General features: G+C 42.7%; 1 protein-coding gene across 6 annotated transcripts in view; it reads left to right on the top strand.

Annotated features, from left to right (window-relative positions):
• SLC35F4 (solute carrier family 35 member F4) overlaps positions 1-22512 on the top strand; it is a 247297-nt gene that overhangs the window by 23486 nt on the left and 201299 nt on the right. For 2 of the 6 annotated variants that reach the window (XM_070594250.1, XM_070594252.1), the window contains exon 1: positions 19878-20264. The exons of 2 other annotated variants lie outside the window; for them this stretch is intronic. In XM_070594250.1, coding sequence (XP_070450351.1) covers positions 20225-20264 — 40 coding nt within the window. In that variant the 5' untranslated portion in view covers positions 19878-20224. Of the gene's footprint in view, positions 1-19877; positions 20265-22512 lie in introns of those variants that run through there. 2 more of the 6 variants (XM_070594254.1, XM_070594256.1) reach the window with 2 other exon arrangements.

Below are 22512 nucleotides of genomic sequence, written 5' to 3'. Positions count from 1 at the left end.
GGAAGAACTCATTAACTATCAAATCAGTGTGAAAACACAGGGACTCATATTCAAGCTATAGAATTAGCGTTGCTACAAAAGAAGGTTGCTACAAAATAGAAAGGCATGTATTAAGTTTCCAATGAGTGGTGCAAACGACGAGCTGCATGGATTGGGAAAGAGTGTTTGAGGAAACTTAAGGGAGAAACCTTGGACGAGGCAGAACTTGATGGAGGGGTTAGATTTGGCTGCATGTATGAGACTGAGGAGGTTGTTCCTGGCAGAGGCAATGGGCTAAATGAAGGAACGTGGACAGCGCATCACTGAAAGTTTGGGGTTGCACATAACCAACTCTAGCTAGTTGAAGTCAAAAAGGAATTTATTAAAGGACTTAGCTCACACATCTCTGACCAGAGAGTAATACTTAGATGCTAAGACACATGCTCATATCCTAATATTAAGGAGTCTAGAGATGTGAGTTTTCTAGCTTTTATCTTGGGAAGGTGGAACAAGTAATGAGTGAAATAATCAGAACATAGGGTAGTACCTAACTATGTTAGGCGACGTAAGTGATTTTGTGCCTGAGCGTGTTGGAGTGACAGAGATTAGATCAGGTAACCTAAAGCAGTGGCCTCTGGAAGAGTATTAGGAATTGAAATTGGGAAGATCAGTAAGAGCCAGATCTGGGAGATCCTTGAATAGCCCAGCAGAGATGTGAACTTGTCTCCGTGTGAAAAGGGAGGCATGGAAGATACTTGAGTGTATGTGTGAGGGGGTTGGGAATGAGAAATATTCTGGAAAATGTCATGTTTTGGCATTTCTTGAGGGCTTGGTGATTTAGTCACAGGAGAGAGTGCTCATGTGGAAGGAGGACCTGGGACCTGGCACTAAAGCCCCTTCTGAGGAAGACTGGCCTTTGGGGAGGCAGAGGTTAGCTTGGGGGACAGGGAAGTTTCAAGAAATGATATGGGGGAGGATGTGAGTGCCATCTGGCTGTGACATCAGTCACCTCATTGATTGCCAGGTTTGATTGAGCTGACCTGGTTGGCTAGATGGTGTCCTCTTCCTTCCTCCCTCCACATTCATGTGCATCCCCTCCCCCTGAAGCTGTGAGATCAGAGAAGAAAACATTCCGCAATAGCGGAGGTCCTTTCTTTGGTCAAGGGCATGTAATTGCGTGTGTCCTCTCCCACAGCATGAGGAGAATCCCTCTACTAGAATCAAGCACGCTCTCAAGAAGTAGTGTGACCCAGTAAGAGGCTGTCCTCTCCTCCTTCGTAGCTCCCTTCTGTTCTTGAAATTGCTGCTAGAACGATTTCCCCAAATCATGAATTCCATCAAGCCCAGCATTCCTACACGCTTCCCTGTTTCCTGTAGCAGTGACTCCAAAAGTGCAGGACAAGTAGTCCTGGTGAAATGCAAGATTATTCAGGTGGTACATGAGCAGGGCATTAAATAACCTTAAAATACATAGTGAGAAATTTAGTCCTTTTAAAATTCTCTTTCAATCTTTCTACTTTGGACACTGAGGAAGTATAAGACTAGTATATGTAACACTTTCTTGTCTCCATTTTTAATAAAGAGAACAGGCCTCAAGCTAAGTGTTCCAAAGGCAAGAACATCATGCCATAATTTTAATAGCATCATTTTCTTTTAAAAATTTGTGGCACATGATTTCAGTTTTTCCTATTATGGCAGTGATGTAAAATTTTAATGTTTTGGACGTTAGATGATATTTAGGAATTATCGTTGATTTTCTTGGGTGTGGTGATGATATTATAGTTATGTTTTTAAGAAGTCCTTATCCCTTAGAGATATGAAACGATATAGTATCTGTGAGCTACTTATCACGGATGAAGTAATTCAGGGTGTGTGCTGGGGGAGGGGTGTGGTAAATGGGGAATAGAGGAAACAAGATTAGACATGGGTTGTTCTTTGTTGTGCTGGGTACATGTAGGTTTATTTCATTATTGTCTCTACTTTTGTGTATGTTTTAAAATTTCCGTAACAAAATGTTTGTAAGTTAAAAGAAAATTTCAATGTTAAATAAATTGATGAATATAGAAAAATAAGTCAATTCATAGAAAAACTAAAGCAGATAATAATAATATAAGTGGTATGTGGAGAAGGAATTAGTCTAACTACCGAAGTTGACAAATACCGGCCTGGAAACAGTTCAAGCTCCTCACGGGGGGATCTGACGTCCTTCTTATCAGAGCCCTTTCTCACCTCCTTTCTTGCCACTCTGGACGCAGGAACAATGGGCCACCAGGAGTTTCCCAGTGTGCCATGCTCTCACACACCTACGTCTGGATGCAGACTATTCTGTTTCTCACAATGCCATCCAAACATGTTTGCTTGGAAAATTTCTGCTCCTTCTTTAACTCTCAGCCCAAACAATGGAATCAAAAGAAAAGAACATTATGAGAGGCTCTGAAGCAAGAGCTGAAATCACTTGGGACCAGCTGTGACTTGAGACCAGGATAAGAAGGAGTCAAGGGTGACTCCAAGGGTTTAATGGTAGAATGACGGCAACATTGACTGACTAGGGAGTCCGCAAGGGGGAGGTGTTCTTGGATGATCACTGGTAAGTGAGGTTTCAGGCATGTGAACTTGGGGTGTCCTCCAAGACTCAGAATGTCGATAGCAGCAGAAAACTGGGCAGCGGTCTCATCTCTCCAAACAACTCTTGAATATTCAGTGGATAATTATATGGCAGAAATATTATAAAATCATTTTGCTCTTCTCTCTCTTTCTTGTCAGTCACAATTGGAGTATTATTCTACTGGCAAACAATGAGACGGAGCAAAAAAAAGGAGAAGGTGTGAAATGCAAATCAGTCATTTACTGCTTTTTAGGGGTGTTAAAAAAGGCTCAAGGTTGGGAGAGTTAGAAACTATTGGTTTATGTATACTTTTCCATTATTACTGAAGTGTCATTATATTCCTAATCCATTATTTTCTCTGACTTCAGCTTGCTGAGAAGTAGCTGTGGTTAATGTGGCTTCACCATGGCTTGTCAACTGCGGGACCAATCGGGGACATCCTACGAGACCTGTCTGGACTTGATGGCCTTTTAAATAGCTTGATCTTTAATGAGGAGCAGCAATATGATTACAGCATCTGAGAGGATGGGGTGGGCCCTCTACTCCAAGCCTGGGTCACCCCGTGGGGATAGTGAATAACACTGGTTCTGTCTTCGAGTTTCTGCAGCAAAAATCAGCTTCTGTATTAGTTTGTTAACGTGTCAACCATTCTATTTTGGTTCTTTGAGAGGCAGTTCCCTGTACTGACATGCGGGACGAGAAGGATTTGATCTAATTTTAGTTGGAGTAAATATGATGCTGCTTTCCCTTTGTATTTGGACTTTCCATTAATAGAATGATGGTTTAGTTAGCCACTCTTCTTTCTTACTCCTGTCTTATTGTCTCACCTCTTTTCACTGGCAGCAGAGACCAGGGATCAGCCCTACTGAGATGTTTTTGCAATTGTCATCATTTTACTTTGTGGGCAAGAAGCATGTTTTTCTGCGTATTTAAAACTGAGAAATACACGATTACCACTTTGGGCCTCCTTGTGCATACAGGATTTGACGCTCTTTGCACTCTGTAATTTATGACATTTTTGTAGCTCACTGTTAGGGCTTGCACAGAGCAGAGAGGATGAATCTGTAGAGGAAAAAGAAAAAGTATTTAAGTACACCAACATGCGGCAGTTACTCAGTGAAGTGCGAAATCTTGCGGTGGTTTGTTTTGTTTGAAACAGATTTTGCTTATCAGGACCCACGTGCTCTCAATTTGTACCAACTCAGTGCTTTGGTATTGACATTTTGAACTAGGAAGTTCTAGGATGTCGTGTTTGGTTCCTCATTCTCTGGTAAAGTGTTTCTTCAAATGCCAGATTGCTCTCGTCTTAGACGGATCTTGGAGTCTGTCTCTGAGGTTATTTTAACTTAGAAACTTTTAATGATATGTGTTATTTCTTTCATGTTTCACTTAATTCAGCCCAACATTTTATAAGTAGATTCAGATTTATTTTAACATGTGAAAAGAGAGAGAAAAGAAAAGAGTCAGTAAAATTAAACACTTTTTCAAATTGAGGCAGTTACTTGGTTTGTGTTCTTGTTTAATGTGCATTTTTATTATTTGGTATGAGCCTAGTGTTCATAAAGTTGATTTGTGAATATATGAAAAAATAATAAGAGATGCATCAGAGTTGTGCGTGCAATCTCCATGGTACACTTAAACACACTCAACAGCTGCCCTAAAGAGCAAATTTAGCATTTATCCAAATTGGAAAGCCAATGAGAGGTTAACGATGGGCATGGCTGGAGTCTGCCTGTATTCGCATGTTCATTTAACAGAGACTGTTGCTCCAACGTATCCCCTGGTGGTGTGGATAGATTTATGCCTGTCAGCTGAGGAGAGCGTTTCTCATTTTTCGGTATGCATCAGAATCATGCCAGGGCAGCTTTTCCACAACACAGATCTCTCAGGCCTTGAGCCCTGGAGATTCTGGGCCAGTTGTTCTGGGACAGAGCCCGGGCATCTGTGATTTGATTATCAGAATCACCCGGGGAGCTTTCATAACACACTGATGCCTGGGCTGCATCCCAGGACACTGACTCAGCCTCTGGAGGCGTGAGGCCTGGGAAATCTGTACTGATGTTCAAAAAGAAGGAAACCCCTGACAGCTAGCAGGGATGGTCCTTGACACACATCGTTTAATGTCCCAGAACATGCAGAGCTAGGGTGGAGTGAGGTAAACTCAGGAAAGACCATGGAAAAAGATGCGAATTCTGTCTGTCTCTAGTGAGATTGCCCTGACGTTGGAGGAGGCGGTGGAGGGCCAAGTGGCTGTGAGCTTATGTCAGTCCTGCTTCCATTAGCTCTAAGTAGAGGACCCCCGGGCTTGTACGTCTTCATGGGTATGTGATTTTCGTCTGCTTAATTAACATCATTCAATGCATATCCACTCTCATGTTCTTAAAATATTTATCATGAACTAAACAAACAAATTCTCCAAAAATTATTAGGACTTGGAAAGAACAAAAATCCTGGGTCTGTGTTGGCCGTGCTGACAGAAACCAACACGTGATATATTTCGTGATATTTTCTGAAGGAAAAATTTGCTATGAAATATCTTTATCAGTGAGTGCAATTTTATAGCTTATTTTCAATTTCAGTACGCTATTTACAATGGCCATAACAGTATGTTTATTTCTGTCAGAGACGTATGGGGAATTTGGGTTCCCTTTTCCCTCATCCCATTTATAGAACCAGACCATGAAAAAGTTAAAGTCAGTAAAAGCATTGGGCTAGGAAGATCAGACTTGAGTTCCAGGGCTTTCTCTTTGTATTAGTCCTGTGATCTTGGCCAAGCCACTTAAAGTCTCTGGGTCTCATATTTTTCACGTATAAAACGATAATAATTTATCTACAAGCAGGAGACTAGACCAGTTAAACTCTTGAAGCCCTTTCTAGCTGCAGGTTCCTTACTGAGTCTGAGAGGAGAGAGCAGTGGCTAAGGCAGGGTCCAGTCCCAGCGAGTGGGCCGGGAGGGAGCCGGCTTCTGAGCTCGGGAAGGCCGCGTATCCCTCCCAGTTGTGTCCTTCAACCACAGGCGCCTCTCCAGTCTTGCTCCTGGTTGCTATGGTTTTCCATGTCTCCTGGTTAGTAGACTCATGGATTTACTATATAATGTGTGATAAAGCCTCAGTGGGACTCCTGAGTCATTTGTGAGGAATTGAAGACAATTTTACAGAGTTGCTTGCTGGCTTGAAGAGTTGCTCTGCTAAAAACTTGTACTTGTTAAGACATGGATATACATTTATGATTAGGAAGAGTTTTAATGAAACATTCATGACTATTTCCTGCATTTCTCTGGAAAAATAAATTCCATCACAGTAATGTTTTTTACTCAATTGCTTATTAGAATGCCTTCTTTTGCCTAGGTAATATAAAAATATAGTTAATGTTTCTTCTATTTTGCAAAGATGTTATTGAACCCACAAATAAACTCTGGTCTCTTGAGAAGAAAAAGCTTCAAGATTTTTACTCTTTAAATTACTGAAGTAAAGGGAAATGATTACATTGTAATATTCTTGCTGCTTGAGAATTCCGTAGAAAACAATAACACTTGATGGATTATTTCCAGTGCTGGTTTGTGAAGCATATACTGTTGCCATGCTGCAAACCCTGTATATCTCTTGTTAGCTGTCTGTGCTGGATGGCCTGGATTTGCCCCTGCAGATCCACTCTCTGCCTTTTTCCACCCTCCTCTGTGACATGGGAGGCTGAACTGTATTGTATGACTTTATCTACCAGTGTCTCAGTCTGCTCCGGGTGCTATAACAAAATACCGCAGATATTTATTTCTCAGTTCTGGAGGCTGGGAAGTTCAAGATCAAGTGCCAGCCACGTCTGTTTCTGGTGAGGGTTCTTCCTGGCTTGCAGATGGCTGCCTTCTTGCTGTGTCCTTACATGGAGAGAAAGGACTCTGGTTTCTTCCTCTTCTTTTAAGGGCACTAATCTCATCATGGGGGCTCCACTCTCATGACCTCATCTAAAACTAGGTACCTCCCAAAGATCCCACCTCCTAGTACCATTATACTGAGGATGTTGAATGTTACTATGCAACATTCAGTGCATAGTAACCAGGTTCCCTAGTCCTGCCCTCTGGACTCGAGCTGTCCTCGTTCAATGGAAGACATTAGTAGGCAGGACTAGAGAGTGAAGTTAGGGTATCCTTCTCCTGGCTCCCACCTGTTGGGCTGCATCTACTGCTGGGCATCCTCCACTCTTCAGCTTTTGGTCCTGCTCCCTTTCCCTCCGCGTTAGGCCTGGGGTGGTGCAGCTCCGTCATGCTGTCTCATTGTCCTCCTGCAAATCCTGACTCTGCCCCGCTCTTCTGTAAACATTCACTTATCAAACACTCTTCAGCTCTCCATTCTAGAGCCCAGTCTAGTTCCTTCTGGAATCCTAACGGATTCACTGTCTGAAGAGTTGATTACAAAAGATCGCTTAGCACCTCCTTGCAACATCAGTACTCTGTTTGTTGCACTTGGTGCTATTATAATATTTACTTTATGACTTACTCAGGGGAAATGGCTACTGAAGTGATTTGGCTGTGAAGCCACAAACTGCCTTGATTTAAAAATACGTTTCCCTCTATTTTCTTCTTTTAAAAATAACAGTCATTGCATGTGAGAGTGTGACATTTTGTATCTTCTGGTAGGATGATAAATTGCCATAAACTTGATGGAAAGAAATTTGCAGTTTATAGTAAGGGCCCTCAAAATATGTAACTTGTGGACCTAATAATTCTATCTATGTGTATCTATCAATCTATCCATTTATCTAAGAGAAGAAGTCAGAAAGAAAAACTACATATCAAAAATTCTTCGGCAATTAACCTTTGAGAAAGAGATTATGGATGGCTTTTTTTTTCTTATTCTTTTCCATATTCTACAAATATACATTCCTTAAAACTAAATATGACTTATCTGTATTTAGGCACATACATTACTATAAATGAGAAAATATTCTTTAATGTAATACCTTCAGAAAAACAAAGACTATTTTTAAAGAGTGTAGCACGATCATGATGTTATTGGGTAAACCTTTTTGGTAGCAAAACAAAGGAGCTGAGAGGGGAGTCCAAACCCTCAGAGCAGGGTAGGGGTGGCGGGCAGGGGACAGGGCTCTAAGCCCGTGGCTGGGGCATTTCACACCCGTCAGGGCATGTCTTGGGTGGCTGCCTTTCCTGACCTTTGTTCTCTTCTTGCCAGATGGACCTGGTTGTATATTGCATTTTCGTACTTATCTTTAAAGAGAGAAATTTGCTCTGCCTTCACATCTACCTAATGTGTTGGTTTGTCTATGTCTCTTTCAGGAATCCATTTTTTCTCTTGCCACAATCTTTTTTCCTTGCCAGGCAGGGATTTTTAAAATATTCTTTCAGATCAGGCTATGGGAAATCAACTTTACTGCTCACTCTCCCTCAAAATTATGCAAAAGCTGATCCGACCTCCTGGTTCTCTGTGTTCTGTAGACTTTCAGATGTGGAGTTATAGAGCCAGATCTGTAGGAAGCAGGGCCACCCCTATGGTTTAGCACACAGCCTGTGTGCCTCCGGGTCTCCTGTTGAGAGGAAGATATCTTGTTGGGGGCGGGGGGAGTAGTGCACTCTCTGATTTTAGCAATCAACGCTTTAGTAGATTAGTCTGTCAGGTAATTAGCTGTTGCTTTGGAAAGGAGAGTGCAGAGTCCAGAAGGAATGTGACACAGTCGAGCCTGAGAAGGAAAAGGAGGGAGAAGGCCAGGATGCTCGGGATAGTACCCCAAGCCTATGTGAACATGAGATTCCAGCCCAGCAGGTGAAATCTGGGGAAGAAGCGCTTGGAAAGGGGAGTGGGGAGATGTTGAAGACGGATCCTGCCTTTTGTTGGTGAGCAATCATGACCAACAAGCCACTAGAATTGGGTGTTGTCTCATTCAAGGAAAATGGCACAAAATGGTAACAGTCATCATCATAACTTCCATTTACTGAGCATTTGCTATGGGCCAGGCACTGTGCTGAGCATTTACATATGTTATATCTTTGATCCTCTCAATGATGCCATGAAGTGGATTTTATAATTCCTGTTTTATGAGCGAGGAAGCAGAGACTCAGAGAAATGAAGGAACTTATCCAAGCAACACAGTTAGTAAGTGATTTAGCTGAGGTTTTTTGTTTTTTTGGTGAGGAAGATTGGTCCTGAGCTAACATCTGTTGCCAATCTTCCTCTTTTCGCTTGGGGAAGATTGTCACTGAGCTAATATCTGTGCCATTCTTCCTCTGTTTTGTATGTGGGATGCTGGCACAGCATGGCTTGATGAGCGGTGTGTAGGTCCAAACCTACAAACCCTAGGCCACTGAAGCAGAGCACACGACCTTAACCACTATGCCACGGGGCTGGCCCCTCGAGCTGAGTTTTGAACCCAGAGCCTGTCTTCTGGCTGACTCTGAAATGGGCATCCCTAGTATGGGGGTTCCTGGGTTTGAGTCCCACCTCTGATAGTCACAACGTTACCTTTCACAAGCATTGAACATCTCTACTTACCAGCTTCTTGTATTAGAATTCATAATTTTCATGTAATTTACAATGTGTTAGGTGCATTAGAGTTTGCAAAGTGCTTTCTAACAGACCCTTTAATTTTATCCTCACAGCAATTCTGGGCAATATCAAACATAATACCTATTCTGTAAACCTGCTTTATTATTAGACTTATCAAATTGTCTGAATAGGAGAAACCTCCATAATCTCTCTACATATAGAAGTTGCTTTGAGGACAAGACCTGTAGCTTGCCCTGTTCAGCCTGCTCACAAACCTGGACTCAGAGAAAAAATTCAGGAAAGAGACTCCTTTGACTGTTCCCAGAGGCAGACACACCATGAAGCTGGAGCTTCACTTGCATGGGCTCTTCCAAGGCTTGGGAGTGGCCCTAGAAATGAGTGGGCCTCCTCTCTCACACTCACCCTCATTCATTGCAAATGGTGTTGGAGTGATTGTGGAAGTCTGGGGATCCAGTTCAGGACAAGCTGAGTTGAGGATACATTTAGTTTATGTCTATTTAACTACTTATTATTTTCTCTATATATGTTCTGGCCTCTCTGGTTTTCTTAAACTATTTCTTCCCAAATCATGCCTCTCCCTCAATGCTTTATGGCAAAATTCTCACTGATAATTGAGGTTCATGTCAAATGCACTTCCCTCCAGAAGCGTTTCCTGATTATCTTACCTGGAACTCATCCGCCCTCCTCTGCATTCCTACAGGTCTCTCCTTTGCCTTGTAGCATTCATTTGCTACCAACTTAAGTGTTTTTTCCTCAGGGCCCCAATGGACTGTAAATGCCTTCAGCATCCTCTCACGTGCCCCTTTGAAATCTCTTTACTCTGTGGTTATGCTTTCTAGTATGATCTCTCTATTCAGTCTACACATGCACTGAGAGCAGGCATCCACTCCTCTTCACTTTGTTCTCCTCCTCCAATACCTTGTCGAGCCTCGCACACAGGAATCTCTCAGCAGCTCTTTGTCAGTGGAATAGGTCTTCTTTTTAGCTTTCACTTTCAAAGAGAAAATAGAAATGGGAAGAAATGTTATTTATTATAACATCAAATTGTTTTTCAAAAGATTATGTGCTCAGCAAAGGTGATTGTATTAATTACCTATTGCCACATAATAAATGATCCCAAAACTTAGGTGCTTAAGACAAACAACCTTTATTACCTTACAGTTTCTGCGGGTCAGAAATACAACTGAAACTTAGCTGGGTCTTCTTGGTCTGGGTCTCTCATAAGACTGCAATCACCTCAGGGCTCACCTGGAAAGGATTTCCTTCCTAGCTCAGCCCCATGGTTGTTGGCAGGATCATTTCCTAGCAGGCTATTGGACTGAGGCTTCAGTTTCTCATGAGCTTTTGGCCTGAGGCCTCCTCTGGTCTCCTGCCACATGGGGCTCTCCATAGAGCATCTTGCAACATGGCTTTGCTTCATCAGATCAAGCAAGCAAGAGGGAAAAAGAGAGAGAAAGAGCAAGCTGGAAGTCACAGTCTTTCATAACCCCATCTTGGAAGGGAATTCCATAAATTTTCTGCCCTCTATTTGTTAGAAGCAAATTAATAGTTCCAGCCCATACTCAAAGAGGTGGGGACTACACAAAGGGCTGACTACCAGGAGGCTGGGGTCGTTGGGGCCATTTTATTTTATTTTTATTTGTTTATTTTTAAAGGTTGGCCCTGAACTAACACCTGTTGCCAATCTTCCTCCGTTTTTTTTTTCCTTTTCCCCAAAGCCCCCCAGTATATAGTTGTATATTCTACTTGTAGGTCCTTCTAGTTCTGCTGTGTGGGATGTCACCTTAGCATGGTTTGATGAGCAGTGCCATGTCTGCACCCAGGATCTGAACCCGTGGAACCCTGGGCCACTGAAGTGGAGTGCGTGAACCTAACCACTTGGCCACGGGGCCTGGCCCAGGGGCCATTTTGGAAGGCTGCATGTTGGGTAGATAATTGTATTTGTGTATGTTGCAACACTTCAACATACAGTTAAGTTATTGCTAGCTGTCCTGTGCAGACTGGCTTTCAGAAGTGGGAATGCAGCAACGCAGTGGAAGAACAGATATGAAAAGTAGTTTGAGGATGCATCATCTGGATCCTGAATGTCAAGCTAAGAAATTCAGATTTTGCCATAAAGCCAATGGGAGCCACAAATCCATTTGAGCACAGGGCTGATCCCATTAGAGTTGTGCTGAAGAGACCAATAACAAATAAGGAGATTGAAGTAGGAATCAAAAGCCTCCTAACAAAGAAAGGCCAGGACAGGTGGCTTCATGGCTGAATTCTACCCAACATTCAAAGAAGAACTAATACCAATCCTTTTTATACTTTTCTAAAGAAAACAAGTAGAGGGAATACTTTGAAATTCATTTTATGAGGCCAGCATCACCCTGATATCAAAGCCAGACAGAGACATCACAAGAAAATAAAACCACAGGCCAATATCTCTGATTAACAGAGATGCAAAAACACTCAATAAAGTACTAGCAAACTGAATTCAACAAGATCATCAAAAAGATTATACACCGTGATCAAGCAGTATTTATCCCTGGGATGCAAGTTTAGTTTAATATGTGGAAATCAATCAGTGTGAGACGCCACATTAACAGAATGAAAGATGAAAACCATGTGTCTCAATAGATGCACAAAAAAACCTTTGACAAAGTTCAGCATCCATTTGAGATAAACACTGTCAACAAAATAGACATAAAAGGAAACTTCTTCATTATGATAAAGCCCATGAGAAGGCCACAGATAACATCATAATCAACAAAAAAAAAACTCTAAAAACATTTCCTCTAAGATCCCGTGCAAGGCAAGGATGCTCACTCTCACAACTTCTACTCAACAAAGTCTTGGAAGTACCAGCCAAAGCAATCAGATAAGAAAAACAAATAAAAAGTATCCAAATTCAAAAGAAAGAACTAAAATTATCTCTGTTGGCAGCTGACATGATTCTGTATGTAGAAAACACTAAAGACTCCACAAAAACATTGTTAGAACTAACGAACAAATTCAGTAAAGCTGCAGGATATAAAATCAACATACAAAAATTAGTTGCATCTCTTTACATCAACAGTGATCTATCTAAAAAGGAAATCATGAGAAAAATTCCATTTATGATAGCATCAAAAAGAATAAAATATTTAGGAATAAATTTAACCAAGGAGGTGAAATGTCTGTACACCGAAAACTATAAAACATTGATGAAAGAAATTGAAGATGATACAAATAAATGAAAAGATCTCCCATGTTTATGGATCAGAAGAATTAATATTGTTCAAAACGTCCATGCTACTCAAAGTGATATATGGATTCAGTGCAATCTTTATCAAAATTTTAATGGCATTTTTCACGGAAATAGAAAAAACAATCCTAAAATTCATGTGGAACCACAAAAGACCCAGAATAGCCAAAGCAATCTTTAAAAAGTAGAACAAAGTTGGAGGCATCACATTTCATGATTCTAAATCATATTGCAAAGCTATTTTAGCCAAAATAATATGACACTGGCATGAAAACAGACACATAGATCAATGGAACAGAATAGAGAGCCTAGAAATAAATCAAAACATATATGTTCAACAATTTTCAACAAGAGTGCTAAGAATACACAATGGGGAAAGGATAGTCTTCAATAAATGATGCTGGATATCCACATGCAAAAGAATAAAATTGGTATCTTACACTATACACAAAAATCAACTCAAAATGGATTAAAGACTGAAACATCAGATCTGAAATGTTAAAACTCTAGAAGAAAACATAGAGAACAGGCTCCTTGACGGTGGCCTTGGCAATGATTTATTGGATATGACACAAAAGCTCAGGCAACGAAAGCAAAAAGTAAACAAGTGGGACTACATCAAGCTAAAAGCCTTTGGTCAGCAAAGGAAACAATCAACAAAATGAGAAGGCGAGCTAAGAATTGGGAGAAAATACTTGCAAACCATATATCAGATAAAGGGTTAATATCCAAGATATATAAGGAGCTCATACAACTCAATAGCAAAAAACAACCCGAGAGAAAAATGAGAAGGATCTGAAAAGTTATTTTTCCAAAGAAAACATACAGATGGCCAACAAGTATATGAAAAAGTACTCAACATCATTCAGAGAAATGAAAATCAAACCACAATGAGAGATCACTTCATATCTGTTAGGATGGCTACTATCAAACAAATAAAAGATAAGAGCTGGCGAGGATGTGAAGAAAAGGGAACCCTTGTGCACTGTTGGTGAGAATGTAAATCGGTACAGCCGTTATGTGAAAACAGTACGGAGGCTCCTCAAAATATTAAAATAGAGTACCCATATTAAAATATGGTACCCATAGTACCATAGGATCTAGCAATCCCTCTTCTGGGTATACGTCCAAAGGAAATGAAATCAGTATCTCAAAGAGCTATCTGTACTCTCATGGTCATTGCAGCATTTTCACAATAGCCAAGATGCGGAAATAATTTAAGTGTCTGTTGACGGATGAATAGATTAAGAAATTGTGGTGTATATATACAATGGAATATTATTTAGCCTTAAAAAAGAAAGATATCCTGCCATTGCAACAACGTCAATGAAACTGGAGGACATTATGCTAAGCGAAATAAGCCAGAAACAGAAAGAAAACAACTTCATGATCTAATATGTGGAATCTAAAAAAAGTTAAATGTATAAAAGCAAAGAGTAGAATGGTAGTGTCCAGGGGCAAGGAGGTGGGGAGAATGGAGAGATTTTGGTCAAAAGGTACAAAGGTGTAGTTACGTAGGATGAGTCAGTCTAGAGATCTAATGTACAGCCTGATGACTGTAGGAAATAATATTGTATTGAATACTGGAAATTTGCCAAGAGAGTAGGTTTCAGGTACTCTCATCACACACAAAAAAGGCAACTATGTGAAGAGATCATATGGTAAGTACCTGACTGATCATTGCACTATGTATATGCATACGAAATCATGTTGTACACCTTAAATACATACAATTTTTAATTTAAAAAAAAAGTAAGGAGTGGAATGGGAGAAATCAAAAATGAGCTCAGAGCACTAGCCTGAGAGACTGGTTTATGGTTATACTGTCGTAAGGGAGACTGGAGCACAGCGAGGAAATCGGGGCTGGGAGCAAAGACGATAAAGTCTGACAGAACGTGTGTACAGTTTCCACTGGCAATGAGAGAGCAGGGATGTATTTTTGTGCCCCCAGTGCCTAGAATAATTGGCTGCTCCTCTCTACACACGCGCTACTACACTTTCTCCACAGGCAGTTTGTGCAGAAACGGGCACCAGTTTGGTGTGAGTCTCTGATGAAGTGGCCTTCGGTTTTTGGCTTCAGAGTCAGATAGGAAGGCTAAAAATAGGGTGTGATTCCTTGTCTTGTGACACCACCAGCCACTGTCTCCTGTGACCTGTGTTCTGACGGCTCCTCTCCTCATGGGTGCTGTTGCTATTTTCCAAAATGCACCAGGCGGTTGGCATTTTCCCATTGAAGAAGGCACTGGTTCAGATCCTGGGTGCGGACACGGCACTGCTCATCAAGCCATGCTGAGGCGGCATCCCACATGCCACAACTAGAGGGACCCACAACTAAAATACACAACTATGTACCCAGGGGCTTTGGGGAGAAAAAGAAAAAATTAAAAAAAAAAAATCTAAAAGCAAGCAGTTGTGTAATATGGCTAAAAAGTGTCCTGTGGGTGAGCTGGGGCTACGGAGAAATTGTGGTTATTGTTGCTGCACAATATTGTTCCCTTTTCCATACGCTGTTGAAGCTCCGCTCACCTTTGTTTTCTAAGACAGAATTGCTGAATTACATCCCATGGCATACCTCATGCTGCCCAGAGAACTTCTGCTGTTTTCTGGAGGAACAGCCCCCTCTCCTCCCCAGTTCTCTGGGTTACCAGCGACGTGTGGAAGGAGCTGGCTGCCCAGACTCGGAGCGGTTCTGGGCAACTTGCTGCGTCGTGATGGATTCCTCGTGCATCTTCCAGAATTTGGCAGGGAGCACAGACTACTTATATGGGATTTAACAGAAAATTGGTCTGAAAGGATTGCGGGGGGATGTGTGGGAAGGATAGGTCTGCCAGTGCCATAGAAAGGTTATCTTTCTAAACCTAAATATGCTCATTGTCTGCGTTTTCCAATTCCACCCCCCCCCCCACCACCATTTTCCTATCCCATGAGAATGTGGCCCAGTGTGTCTATTGGATTGCCGAGTACTATTATTATTTAGAAAACACTCTTTCTGTTGGTGTTGAAATTCCTTGCAATTCTAGTGTGGCGGTTTCAGTCCTTGGTACATGTTACAATATGTAGGGAGCTTTAAAAAATTCTTTACCCTTTCCCAGAGCAATTAAATCAAAATCTCCGGTGTTGGGCCTGGGGCATGGGTATTTGTTTACAAAGCTCTCCCAAGATGCCAACACACATCTAAGGTTCTGCCAAGACTCAAGTGCGCACCTCGGGCTGGGGACTGCTGCTCCGGCGGGCTCCCTGCCGTCCCAGCCGGAGCCTGGTAGAAGGTGCCCGCTTGGCGACGAACGGCCGCGTTGATTTTTGCCTGACTCAGTAATTCTGTGTTTCCTTTTTACAGAAATTCTGTGAGAAGAAACTTGGGAGGCGAGATCGTTAGAGGGGTTTGGGATTCGTCAGAGAGGTCCTTCCCGAACAAAGCAAGTGGAGATGCGGGTTGTTAGTTGGAAGCGTAGTAATATCGTGCTGAGGGTCAGTTATGATTTGTAAAAATCGTCCGTGCATTTAGGAAGATAGAAAGCATGTCCAAGTGCCTGGTAAACAAGTTGTTTATTTGCTGTTTTCTCAAAAAAGTGAGGGGGGACTGCCCAATAATTGTGTATTAGACAAGGAATTAACAAAATGTCACCACCGTACGGCTTCTGTGGAGCCCCTTTTGGGGGTCTCACGTCGGCCTTTTCTCTCACCCACCGTCAGTGGACAACTGGACACTACTTGCTGCAGAATTCTGGGTCCTCTTGCCTTTCATTTTTATGGACATCTGGAGAAATATTTGATGAAGATGGAAAATAACTTCCTCAAGAGAAAAATCGGTGATTACTTTCTTGTTACTGAACATGCTTTAAAGCCTGTTGAATTGTATTTTATTGAGGGTGAATTGATCCTTTCTCAGAAACTCTTCTACAGTGGGGCATGGGGTGTGGGATCCCTCTGATTGCTGCTTAGAGACTTGTTTAAAGGAAATACATCCAGTATCAGAACAGACCCTACCGATCCTATTTATTAATTGTATTAGCACTTAAGCCTCCCACTTAGCTTCATTTATTATTCACTGGTTCCTGCTTTCTCTTTTTTAACACAGCTAAACAGTTATTTCCTATACTTTTATTTTTTTGGTGAGGAAGATTGTCTCTTAGCTAATGTGACAATCTTCCTCTATTTTGTACGTGGGATGCTGCCACAGCATGGCTCGATGAGCTATGTGTAGGTCTGTGCCCAGGATCTGAACCTGTGAACCCCCGGGCTTCTGAAGTGGAGTGCGTGAACGTAACCACTAGATCACTGGGCCGGCCACTCAGATACATTTTTGAGCCTTAAACTTTTGTTTGTTTGTTTAAACAATTTTTTTTTTTGCTTGGTCCTGATATTCCCCCTGAAACCCACTGCTCCCGTGGTCTTTCCAAACTTCTGTGTAAACGGCAACTCTATCCTTCCGGTTGCTCAGGCCTCAGACTTTGGGATGGTCAAGATCCCCTCCTAAGTCCTGCACAAGGACTGTTAGCTCTTCTGTCAAAACACATCCCGAATCTGGTCTTTCCTGCCACCTGCACTGCTCCCTTTGTCCAAGTCACCTCTTCTCTCTCTTGGAATATTGCTATATCCCCCTGCCTCTTCTTCCTCTTTCTGCCCTTCATCCTCAGTCTATTCCTAGCTCAACAGCCAGAGAAATCCTTTTAAATATTTTAAATATTAAGCAAGGTGATAGCATTCTTAAATCCCAAGTCCTTCAATAGCTTTCTGTTTCACTGACTGTAAAAGCCATAATCCTTACAATGTCCTCTAAGGCCCTGAATAAGCTGGCACTTCTGTGACGAGGTCTTCTATTTCTTTCTCCCTTCTCTAGCCACACTGACTTTGTACTCTTTCTAGAACAAATCAGACTTTCTCCCACTACTGAACCTTTGCAATGAGTGTTTCCTCTGTCTGGAACACTCTTCCCCCGGGTATCTCTATGCTGGCTCCCTAACCTCCTTCAGGTCTCAGTGAGGCCTTTCCTGATAACCCCAATTACAAATTAAAATTGCAACCCCTCCATCATTCTTCCCTGCCCTATTTTTCTCCAAAGCACTTGTCATCATTGAATACACTACATATATCATCTATCTATCTATCAATCTATCATCTACTTTCCTACCTTCCTGCTATCTATCTACCATCTCTCTATTGTCATACAGCTAGACCAAGCTCTCGGGTGGTAGAATTTTGGTCACTGCTGTGTTGCTAGGGTCTAGAACATTGCCGACACTGCAGATGCTCAGTAAGCTTTCGTTGGTTGAACACAATGAATGTCTGCTAATTTTTAACTCTAGTGATTCTGGCTTGTGACCTAGTTACTAAGCTTTTGTGATACGTGCAAACAGAATTCCAGATTCTAGGAGTAGTGTCTTGTTGATTAACTGATTACAAATCTTTTAAGGGTGATTATTTATTCCAATGGGCTAGTAAAGATCATCTGAAAGCATCAAAATGGTCCTCCAGGTTTCCTCAAATTATTGCCAGTTGTTAGAATATTGTTCTTTTTTTCCTGATTCCAGGAAATATAATATAATATCAGCTGAAATTTCATACTGAGAAATGTCTACAAGGTAGAGAAAAATTTCAAAAACTACAAGGAAACAAAATAGTAAATGATACAAGGAAAAAAATAGTAAATGATTTTGTTATTATAAACAAAATAGTAAATGAAATGTAGCATTTCATTTCATATCATTTCAGATGGATGTCACCCATCTGAAAGGTGAGATTATGAGTGACATTTTTTCTTATTTTTTCATGTCTGTACTTAAAAAATTTTGCACAACAAATATAAATTGTATTTGAAATGATTACAAAACCAAACTGATTTTTAAAAATTAACTAGGAAAAAGATGTTATCTATCAGGCTTTTAACAATGTGCTTTCAGTTTTTACGTATAAACACATATATCTAATTTTTTTTTTTCTGAGGAAGATTAGCCCTGAGCTAACATCTGCCAGTCCTCCTCTTTTTTGCTGAGGAAGCCTGGCCCTGAGCTAACATCCGTGCCCATCTTCCTCTACTTTATATGTGGGACGCCTACCACAGCATGGTGTGCCAAGTGGTGCCATGTCCGCACCCAGTATCCGAACCAGCGAACCCCGGGCCGCTGAGAAGCGGAACGTGCGAACTTAGCCTCTGCGCCACCAGGCCAGCCCGTAAACACATATACCTATTGAGAGCAGAATAGATGAGCCAAGAATCATTAGTTCATTCATTCACTGAAAAATATTAATTGAACACCTACTAGGTACTAGGCACTATGTCAGACACTGGTGACAAACAAGACAGCAGGGTCTTTCAGCACCTTTGCATTGCTTAAATTTATACCAGTCCCCCAGAGCGTGATCCAAATATGCTGTGCAGTAATACCAACTGAATTCATGGAATTTATCTTCTAGAAGGAAATACAGACTATGACAATCAAATAATAATGAGCTTATTACAGATTTTGCTAAGAGCTACGAGGGTGGGGTAGGTGGTCACAAGACTGATGCAGTGTCGTTTACACCAGCGCCTGAAGAGTGAGGCTGAAGCAGCTACACAGGAGTGTTCCAGGCAGAGGGGGAGAAAGGGGAGGCCAGGAAGGTTGGACCATAGTGAGCAAGGGGCAGCATCCAACAAAATGACGCCAGAAAGGCAGTTGGGGCTAGCTCATGGAGGGCCTGGGGCTGTGATCAGGAGTGTGGATGGTGCTCTAAGTGCAATGGGGGCTGTGGGTGGTTTTCAAAAGGGAGGTGTCATGATCTGATTCTGTTTTAAGGTCTCTCTGGCCACTTAAGGGCCACTTATCCCTATAAGAGTGGAAACAGAGTAAGCTTTGGGAGGTTTTGTTGCAAACCAGTCAAGAGATGGAAGTGCAGATGGATATCCTAATCCTAAATAGCTGGATGTAGACACATTTGGGAGGCAATGACCAGGGAATTTGCTGATAGATTAGATGTGGTGGGTGAGGGAGGGCGGGGGTGAGAGGGTGATGGGGCATGGGAGGCGAAGGAAAAGGATCAAACTAAGGCTGACTCCTAGGTCTTTGATGGAGCAGCCAGGTGCCTAGGAAGGACTATGGGAAAAATAGGCTTTGAGAGGATTAAAAGAATTTTGTTTTGATAGTATTAAATGTGAAATAGCTATTTCCATCCAAGTGAAAATGTCAACTAGGCAGTGAGAAACATGAGCCTGGTGTTCACAAAAGAAGTCTAGACTGGAGATTCAAGCTCGGAGGACATCAGTATACAGACTTTGTGACGCACGGGAACACAGCCCAGGGCTCAGCTGAGTTCCAGGAGTTTTATTGACTCCACTCAGGTAGCCCAGGTGTGTAACTCCTCTGATTCCCTGAGGAATGGTCTAGCCCTCCCTCTCTACTTTAAGGATGTTGAGGAGTAATCGTGGACACAATCCAAAAAGACAACACAAAATGTACTCCATGGGCGCTGGCCATGTCTGGCACTGCTCTGATGAGTTACAACTCCTTTGATGGAAGACGCTTAGGAGCAGCAGAATCAAGTTGGCCAAAAGCTCTTTGACACGCCTCCCATCAAGAGGTGGAGTCTGTCGCCCTAACCTTGAAACTCTTCAGGCTGTACGGCTGCACTGACAGAATAGAGCAGAAGCTTAGAAGTGGTGCTGGGCCAGTTTCCAGGCCTGGTCTTAAGAGACTGGCCCCTTTTCCTTCCTGTCTCCCGGAACACTTGCCTTTGCGGCCCTGGGACACGTGTAAGAAGTCTGACCACCCTGCTGGGGAGACTACACAGAGGGACCCTGACGCTGCATGGAGGACAGAGGAGGCCAGCTGAGCCCAGCATTCTAGGCTTGTGAATGAAACTGTCCTGTATCCGTCAGACTAGACCAGCTGTTAGGTGAATACCCTCTCATGACCCCGTCTGATGATCCTGGGGCAGAATTCCCAGCCCACAAAATCAAAAGGTATAGTAACATGTTTATTGCTTTCAGCCACAGAATTTTCGGGTAGATTGTTATGCAGCGATAGATAATGAGAACCCTAGGAGGCCCCTGGGCGTTCAGGTCAGTTGTTCTTGGGCAGAAGACCCACTGCCCTTTGTACAAGAACAAAACTGTTTCTTTGCTGGTATTTGAATTACTCATTTTTATTTGCAGCTAGTAACATGTTGATTTTTTTTTTTTTAGCATATAAGAGGCAAAAAAGAAAACTTATTTAAGAAACTGTCAAATGGCTAATAAACAGAATTTCTTTTTAAGTGAATGTAGAGAATAACCCCGTTTACCTAGCCGTCTTCCCACAGGTCTGCTATTGTCTGCTAACCTTTATACTTGCAGTGCAATCAGTGCCGTTCATAATGCTGACCTTAATTTCCTGTACTTTGATTTTGAGTCTTATTTTAGTGTTAAGTGTTGCGTAGGTGATACCGAGGACAATGATGTAACTGATGGGAAAGTGCCAAGAATCACAGTTAAAGGATGTTAAAGCTTATTTAATTGCAAAGGATGCAGAAATTTACCTCTAGACAGGTAACCACCCAAGTCAGATAATGCGCCCCGTTCCCAGAGAGAGGCCCAGGCCTTCCAGATCCCCAAGTTTCCCACAGGGACTTCGGCTGCTGGAGAAGCCTCAGCAGGGCCTGAGGATGTCACTGGGTTCACACTCAGGTGTTGTTGCCTCTTTGTTTATGTCCTCTTCGCCAGGGCTAGGACTAGGGTGAGGGAGGGAAGTGGCCAGGGCACAAAATTTAAGGAGGCACTTACTGTCAGGGCATGCAATGCAGGCTCCGTGCCTGAGCGTCTCCTTAAATTTCGCACCAAGGCCTCTCGCTCCCCTCCCCCTAGTCCAGGCCCTCCTCCCAGCCCCTCCCTCCCGTTCTGGATTTCCTATATGCCAGCCTCCTCACCAGGTCCACAGAACTGATGCAGAACAACTTGGATGGAGTCTGGCAGGTCTGCTTACCATGTGGCCAGATACATCGTTGCTGTGGCCCAGAATCACCAAACAGCTCTCCAGGCCCACCTGTGCAGCAGCATCTTCCCTGTGGCGTGTAAGGACTGAGTGCAGGAGGCCTGGGCAGAGGATGTGGACCTCTGGGTGAAGTTGGTCGTGAATCCTGGCAAGGCCCAAGGCTTCTTCATGAAGGGAGATGTGGTTCTCATGCTGACCCGGTGGTATCCTTGCTCTGGCTTCACCAATACCATGCACGTGGCGCCTGTGCCTTGATGGGTTCCAGAGCCCCTGTCCCATCCCCTTTCCCCAACCCAGCCATTTGGCCAGCAACGCTTGTAGTACTCGCTTGGGGCTGTCGTGTGGCCCTGGTGGGCTGGGGCACCAGGGAAGAAGATTAACGCCTCTGTGAAACATGGCTGTTTCTAAGATCCCACCTGGCCCCCGCCCTGAAAACCAACTGTGTCCACACAGATGAGGTGCTAGTCCTTACCCGGCTGCCTACCCTGCATGCCTGCACAATTGGCCAGAGCCAGACACTGGAAACAAGCAGTGGCTGTCTTTGTCCAAGATGCCTTCTCCATCCACGTCCCCCTCTGGTGATCACTCTACAGTGTGTTTATTCACAAGTTCATGTTCCTCGCCCCCCTGTCTTCAATTTGGAATTGGTAACTTATTTGTCTGGCTTCCTGGAGGTACCTCTGTATGTTCGTCCTCAGGTCATCTTACAGATGTCTTTAGAAAATGGCTATTTTTATGTGATTTGCCACGAAATTTGTTGTAATAAATCATTCTATCATGTGGCAACAACAACAACAAGTTTGCTAAGAAGATACTATTTCTGAGCATAACTTTAGCACTGGGTGAAATGGAGGTGGGCTTCCCGGCGTCCCTGGGTCTGAGGGCAGAACCAGGCTTTAGTCTCACAGGAAGTCCATTTCTGCAAATGTGGTTTCCTAATGTTGCAGTGGGCCAGAATAGGATGATTTACCCAGGCTTCCCCAGCCATGGAGGAAAACAAAGAATTGCCTCTACTTGAGATGCTCGTGGTTGTCTGCAGATGAACTTGACTTGAATGGACAGATTATTGCGTGAACTTCCCTCCTGAGTTTGTATCTCCAGGCCCCTTGAGGTCTTGGTCTACTTTTAAAATGCCCTTATTACCTGCTGTTGCTGTTAATAGGGTGCATGAACACATCCTTCATCTTAGAAACCTGTTGATTATTTAAAATTTGCTTTTGCCCAGTGGAGACTGAGCTGTAA

The sequence above is a fragment of the Equus przewalskii genome, chromosome 25 (assembly GCF_037783145.1).
Source record: "Equus przewalskii isolate Varuska chromosome 25, EquPr2, whole genome shotgun sequence".
NCBI classification, from domain to species: domain Eukaryota; kingdom Metazoa; phylum Chordata; class Mammalia; order Perissodactyla; family Equidae; genus Equus; species Equus przewalskii.
The sequence above is the reverse complement of the archived record's forward strand: the minus strand, read 5'-3'. Positions and strand labels throughout refer to the sequence as shown.